Raw genomic sequence first — 7,500 nt, forward strand, 5'->3', positions numbered from 1 at the left:
TAATACTGATTTGCTGTCCCCATGGGCTTCTAATAATGTAATAATAATGTAATAATAACGTAATACTGATTTGCTGTCCCCATGGGCTTCTAATAATGTAATAATAATGTAATAACGTAATACTGATTTGCTGTCCCCATGGGCTTCTAATAATGTAATAATAATGTAATAACGTAATACTGATTTGCTGTCCCCATGGGCTTCTAATAATGTAATAATAATGTAATAATAACGTAATACTGATTTGCTGTCCCCATGGGCTTCTAATAATGGCATGTTGATCATGCTTGGTCATGCTTGGTCCTGGTGGGACTTCTACTGGGAGATCTACAATCTCACAACAACGTGACACATAGTGAGCTTGTTAATCTGCTATTTCCATTGAATGTCCACACCCAGAACAGGGTCGCTATGGTTGTAGTGGTCTTTCTCTCTCTTTACTAGTGTATTCCTTTAGCATTCTGCATAAAAAAAATTCTGCACCCAGAACAATCTAGGAAAAATAGAAGCTACTGTGACCTGCCCTTGGTTTTCAGAGGGCAACCCTCACCCCCCACTCCTACTGTATATTATGCGATGAAATATTCAACTCTCAGCCCCCCCTCCCCTCTCGTTCCTAATGCAGAGGCACAGAGAAGGCTTTGATATTCGTGTTAATACATGCTCGATATCACAGCGCACCATGTGCTCAGCCCTTTGATACATTTATTTAGAGATGTATGGTATGCCTTTGCCTGCTACGCATGCATTTTTCCCCGACCTCTCCTGAGCACATAAATGCATTCATAACCCGCTCTGTCTTTCTTAACCACTCCCCGTTATTAATAAATGCATGATCTCGTGCTGTGTGTGTGTGTGTGTGTGTGTGTGTGTGTGTGTGTGTGTGTGTGTGTGTGTGTCTCCTGCATATGCTCATCATCGGTGGGTGTATTAGGGCCACTGCTGGGGACCCCGCCCCACTCATGAATATTCATGTTCGCATAATGACCGTCCACCGCCTCTGGAAAGAGCAGTCAGGAGAAGATCAAACGTTATATTCAAATGAAAGGCTATATTATTGATAATCACGTACACAGACTAATAACCATACTCTCTATAGCCTCCATGCTTCTCTTCCCCGGACGGTTCTTCTGAATGTTGCACTTTTAGAGTCGATTGCTGATGCAAGATGCCGGGTCTAGATGTCTGGCAGGCTCATGCAATATCACTCAGGCTGAAGCCTAATTTATGCTTCATAGTTTAAGTGTTTCATGACATGCAGAGAAAAATGATGTCCTTTCAACTGAAAAAAGAAAAAGCGAGAAAAAAAAAGAAGATTAAATTAGACTTAATAGCAGAGAGTCTGTGGCCATTCTTGATGTTGCTCTCATGACAGGGGAACATGGGGCCTTTTGGCTGGTGACCACGGCTAAGTATGTGTATGTCTTGACTTTCACATGATTGGTGTGCTTGAACTTTAAAATCTATCTGGGAGAGATGGCTTCAATTATGTCATTTACTGAAGGTCAAATTCAATGAGTTCATCAAATCATCCAATTGTAATTTTTACTCAGTACTCTGTAGATATCTTGGCTGTATAATAATATACAAAGGCTATACTTATAATATTACTATCTTCCTTGTAATATGTTATTTTGTCCAACCACTGACCATGTCTTGTTTGATTGTTTGTATATTTGAGGACAACACAATATAGTTCCAGAAATGTATTTCCATACATTTTGTTCTGGGTAAACTGGAGCTAAATGATCATTGCCGTCTTTCCGTCTCTCTTACCTCTCCTTTCTCTGTCCATCTCTCTTAATTAAATCCAATCCAATTCACTTCATTGGCAATTTGGCATGAAATATTTCCGTATTTGTTTAAAAAAAAGAATCGCACTCGTGTGCAGCGAGGGGGCCTCTCATGTCTTATCATCATACATCACATTCTGTGCTCATACGGACAGACATGCACACAAAGCTGTGCACTCGAAAACATTTAAAAAGTAACAATATCGACAGACGACGAGTAAAAGACCATTCAAAAGGAACCCGTTCAACCCATTCTGACCGGGCACCCATTTTGGTGTTGGCATCATGTTATGCTTTAGCTATTGAAAAATAGCAGATCTACAAGCTCATATCGCGCCACCGAGTGGCGCGATACGAGCTTGTAGGTCTGCTATTTTTGAAAAATCGAAGAGCGACTGACATTTCTAGAATCTGATCTCAGGTCAGAATGGGTTCATCAGACCAGTGTGTGTCCATGTGGAAACCTCGTATGAATCTGATCTCAGGTCAGAATGGGTTAATCAAGTTTCCCTCTCTTTCTCCCCGTTTGGCCGCAATCCCCAGGGTTCCACCTGAGCGGCACGGTGACGGACCCGGCCACGCCCTCGTCGCCGGAGCTGGTGTGTAGCGTCAGCGTCAGCTTCGACCGCTGCAAGATCACCGCCGTCACGTGCACGTGCGGCAACAAGGACATCTTCTACTGCGCCCACGTGGTGGCGCTGTCCCTGTACCGCGTGCGGAAGCCGGAGCAGGTGAAGCTCCACCTGCCCATCTCAGAGACCCTGTTCCAGATGAGCAGGGACCAGCTGCAGAAGTTCGTCCAGTACCTCATATCGGTCCACCACACGGAGGTGTTGCCCACCGCACAGAAGCTGGCCGACGAGATCCTGTCGCAGAACTCTGAGATCAACCAGGTCCATGGTGAGCCAACTGTGTGTGTGTGTGGGTGGGTGTGGGTGTGTGTGTGTGCGCGTGCGCGTGCGCGCACACTCATGTTATCTGCTGTTCATTTTTGCACTGTGTGTCCATTTGATTGTGTGTATGGGATTAAAATCCCCAATGCCCTGTGTTTGTTTATATGCAAGCATATTTCTGTTTATCTGTGTGTGTGTGTGTGTGTGTGTGTGTGTGTGTGTGTGTGGTGTGTGTGCGAGCGCGTGCACAATGTCTATGCGTGCGACGTGCGTGTGTGTATCGACTGTGTAATAAAGGTAGAGTCTAGCAGGATCAATGCTCCTCATTAGAGATCCAGGCAGTAAAGGAGAGACCGTATGCCTCTAATCAACACTATATACCTGTTATTTACCTCTGAGAGGGAGAGAGCGAGAGGCAGACAGAAAGAGACAGTCCAGAGCAGGAAAGGGAAGTAAAAAACGGCAAACACATCTACGCTGGCTATTTTCATCCGAGAGAAAGGTAGAAGGAGCGATGGACAGATGCATGAGGATCAAACAGAATAAGAGAATGAAATAGGACGTGGGAGGTGGCGGTGTGGAAAAGCAAACTCTCCTGGTTTACTCTCCTTATACCACCTCTCCTCTGAGGAGGACGGGATATAGAGATTGAGAAATGGATGTCATGTTAGGGACAGACATAGCTGAATGTGTAGAGACTAGATAGGCTGAGAGTCAGAAGGTCCCCGGTTCACACCCTGGACTGTGTCAAAGTATCAAGACGCATAACCCCTAACTGCTCAAATAGCGCCCCCACAATCGTTGGAATGGGCAATTGGCAGAGGACACAATTCACACATTTACAGTGATGAAGAAATACCCCAGAGGAGTGGGGACTGAATTGATGTTGTTATTGTTGTTGTTGTTATTATACATGATAGTCAAATACATTGGCATTGAACATGTCTAGCTGCCACCACATAGAGACAGTGATATGTTTACTTCAGTTCATACACCATTGTATGACCAAGTATAATAAATCTGGGTCTATTTAACAGAAGCAGTGAGTGCATAATCCGGCAACGGCATGAGACGCGGCACTACCGGGGGGAGGAGTAGGTGGATGGATTATGACGGCTCCGTTCCGCTGCTCTGTCGGTCCGTTCGGCAGCCACGCAACAACCGCCACAACTGCCGGTAAACTGCCGGTAACAGCCGTGGCGCTGCCGGGGGGAGGGGTGGCATGTGTCAGGGGATTATGACACTCCACTGCCACTCTATCTCGTGGCCGCCGCTTCACGCAGCAACTGCCGGTAAACTGCCGGTAACCGCCGCCGGGAGAAGGGGCGGCAGCTAACGGGGGAAACTGGGGGGATTATGACACTCGACTGCCGCTCTCTACCGTTTGCATTGCTTTTGGTCCGACGTGCGTTGCGTCGTGCTTGCGGTTATGGTTAGGGTAAGGGTTTGGGATAGAGTGGTTATGGTTAGGGTAAGGGTTTGGGGTAGAGTGTCGGACTGATGCCGCCGAGAAATACTGCCGCCTGCCGCAGGTGTTCCACGGCTGATGCCATGCGTTGCGTTGTGCTTGCGGTTATGGTTTGGGGTAGAGTGTTGGACTGATGCCATGCGTTGCGTTGTGCTTGCGGTTATGGTTTGGGGTACAGTGTTGGACTGATGCCATGCGTTGCGTTGTGCTTGCGGTTATGGTTTGGTACAGTGTTGGACTGATGCCATGCGTTGTGTTGTGCTTGCGGTTATGGTTTGGGGTAGAGTGTTGGACTGATGCTGCAGAGAAACACTGCCGCCTGCCGCCGGTGTTCTGTGGCAGATGCCGCTACCGGAAAATGCACTCGCTCTCTCTCCTATTTACCTCATTCACTAAGCTCGGGTCTGCACATATTTTATTTTATTTTCACTTTGTACTTTTCCGCAATTCTGCACTTTTCTAATTCATCAATCTCTTTTTGTTCGTGGGTTTTAGTGGACGTACTCGTACACTCAAACTCACATCTGCTCCGGAGCAGACTTATACTGTATGCCTCAAACATTGTGTATATGTTTGTAGAATGCCTTATTCTTCATGCAAAAAGCCAAACCCTGAATAAAATATTATTTATGTGCCCAACATGTGTCATATATAAGAAAAGAAAAACGATGTCAAACATCTATGGATGCATATTATAGACATTATGCAAACCAATTTGTATTTATTTTCAGTGGACGCATTTAGAGCTGAATTATTATTTATATCCGGTTGTCGTGTCTGTAAATGTGGCCACGTGCATTATATTGCAGGAGGCAACAGGCGCAACTCCAATGTCACGCTATTCATTTATAATATTAATCACATGAATGCCACACAATAGTCTAATAAGTCTTACCATCCAATCTGATGAGGATACAGTATGGATGAAATCTAGCTGTGTCCATATCCATTCGGACGTAGGACAGGGTATGTTGTTAATCCAAAGGACAGATTTCTCCTCTGTAATCAATAAAGCGCGATCTGGTCGGATCTCTGCATTCCTGGATTCCAGCGGCATAATGTTACCCCTTTAATAGAAAACTAAGGCTTCTATAAAATCGTTTCCACGTTGTTTTAGTATTTGGTGGTGGGGTTAAACCTTTTTAACACCAAAGAGCAGTCTAGTTTATTAACGGTTCAGTTGATCCATCGCGCGATCGAGGGACTCCAGACAGAGCAGATGTACAAGTTTTTATTTATTTATTTATTGCTTTTTTAAAGACAAACAAGAACACAACAAGAACATAATAACAACAAAAGAAAATAAAAGAAAAACAGCTCAGGCACAACACTATTATAAATAAAAAGATTGAATATACAAAGACATGACAAGGACAATGAACCATAATGACAAGTGACTTTCGAATGTTCATAGACTCCCAATCAGGGAATACATCCATACAGTACATTAATACATATATTAAAAAGGCAGACAACAGTTATCATAGGCACCAAATCATTACAACAAGAGCAGACCCATGCATGCTCCACTCAAAGGCGGCAACCGCCACCCCTCCAGGCGGCAGGGCCACCGCCCAAAGAAGCGGCCCCGACGCAACGCATCGAGACCCCTGCCCGGGCGACCACCCCCCCATACCCAAAGGGCAGACAAGCCCCCGCCCCAAAGCAGAGCACCCAGCAGATGTACAAGTTGTCAAGGCGGTGTGACTCGACACGGTAGAAGCTTGCAGATCTGTTTTTTTCCCCACGCTGGTTATTTCTGGTTGCCTTTTATGGTGTTAAATGGGTCGTGGAACAATTGTGACTTAGAAGCACCTCTTTAACACACAAATCACGGCTGTGCATTCAAAATGGATGTATAATATACACTCAATTTACGACCAGCTTAATTTATACACAACATTTAAGACAAGGTTAGTGAATGAGGCCTACTATCTTTATCTTTCTTAGAATATTTATTTTCTATCATTAAGGTTTGCTAATTTGCTCACCTGAAGGATGTCAGATGACCCGCCCAGCCGATAATTATAACATTATGCCTCAATTCTATCCCTATGAAGTTCCTGATAATGTGATGTTCAACACCTGGTGATGATAAACACCTGGGAGAATTATAGCAGTGTGCAAGTCTGTTCAGCACCTGCACCAGGGTTCACAGTAAAATATACTGTTATTCACCGCAGTGTACACAATTTATTTTTTACAACATTCAGAGCCGAGTTAACACTCTGGGTTCTGCTGTATGTGTGTGTGTGTGAGTCCACACTGTGGACGTGCATGAAAAGACTGAGAGGAAGGAATACACAAGAGAAACACGCAGAGGAGGGATGTAAAGGAGAATGAAAGAGATGACATTCCTATCTTGTTATCAACAAATGTGCCACTGTTTGTACCTCAGAGAAGAGAGAGAGAGAGAGAGAGCTAGAGGATTGGAGAGAGGATAAGAGATGGAGAGAGAGGAGGAATGGAGAGAGGATAAGAGATGGAGAGAGAGAGACAAGTGGGGATTTTGAGAGAGCGGAGAAGGAAAGAGAATGATGTGATGATGGAAGGAACGGGGGGAAAAAGGCGGAAAACTTGAGAGAACAGAGGAAAGAGTGAGTGCACAGACAGATCCTCCGTGCTAATTTAACTCAGAAGAGTTGGATGAGTTGGAAGAGTTGGATTCCTTTTTTGGTTCCATTTTGTACACCGTTCGGATCTGAAGAACACTGAGGATTTCACTGTGTAGAGCAGCAAACTAGTAGAAAAAAAGAGGGAGAGAGACACACATGTCCTCTTATCAGTTCACTTGGTCTGTTTTAGTTTGATAGGCTATTGATATGTAGCTCTTTCATCAATAATTCTATAAATGACTAAAGCATGTCATCAGGTTGAAAGCTTCTGGGAACATGCACACACACACACACACACACACACACACACACACACACACACACAGTGACACACACACGTGCCCACTCGTGTGTTTGTTGTATGGAATATCAATGTTTATTTTTAGTGTTTCAAAGTGCTTTGCCTTTTGTTGCACAGTAAAGTCCTCCGTGATGACTTTACTGTGTAGTTTTAATAGAAGAGTTTTGAGGCTTGAGCTATAAAAGTGTGTGTGTGTGTGTGTGTGTGTGTGTGTGTGTGTGTGTGTGTGTGTGTGTGTGTGTGTGTGTGTGTGTGTGTGTGTGTGTGTGTGTGTGTGTGTGTGTGTGTGTGTGTGTGTGTGTGTGTGTGTGTGTGTGTGTGTGTGTGTGTGTGTGTGTGTGTGTGCGTGTGTGCGTGCACATTTTAGGGGCCCCGGACCCCACGGCTGGAGCCAGTGTGGACGATGAGAACTGCTGGCACCTGGACGAGG

At 44.9% G+C, this 7,500-nt stretch overlaps 1 protein-coding gene across 3 annotated transcripts in view; it reads left to right on the top strand.

Moving 5' to 3' along the window:
• LOC310871577 (zinc finger SWIM domain-containing protein 6-like) overlaps nt 1–7,500 on the top strand; it is a 68,118-nt gene that overhangs the window by 28,704 nt on the left and 31,914 nt on the right. For all 3 annotated transcript variants that reach the window (XM_083783180.1, XM_083783181.1, XM_083783182.1), the window contains exons 2-3: nt 2,337–2,693; nt 7,438–7,500. The exon at nt 7,438–7,500 is cut by the window's right edge and continues 86 nt beyond it. In XM_083783180.1, the coding sequence (XP_083639306.1) occupies nt 2,337–2,693; nt 7,438–7,500 (420 nt within the window). The remainder of the gene's footprint in view (nt 1–2,336; nt 2,694–7,437) is intronic.

The sequence above is a fragment of the Protomyctophum parallelum genome (assembly GCF_964188405.1).
Source record: "Protomyctophum parallelum genome assembly, chromosome: 15".
In the NCBI taxonomy this organism is placed as follows: domain Eukaryota; kingdom Metazoa; phylum Chordata; class Actinopteri; order Myctophiformes; family Myctophidae; genus Protomyctophum; species Protomyctophum parallelum.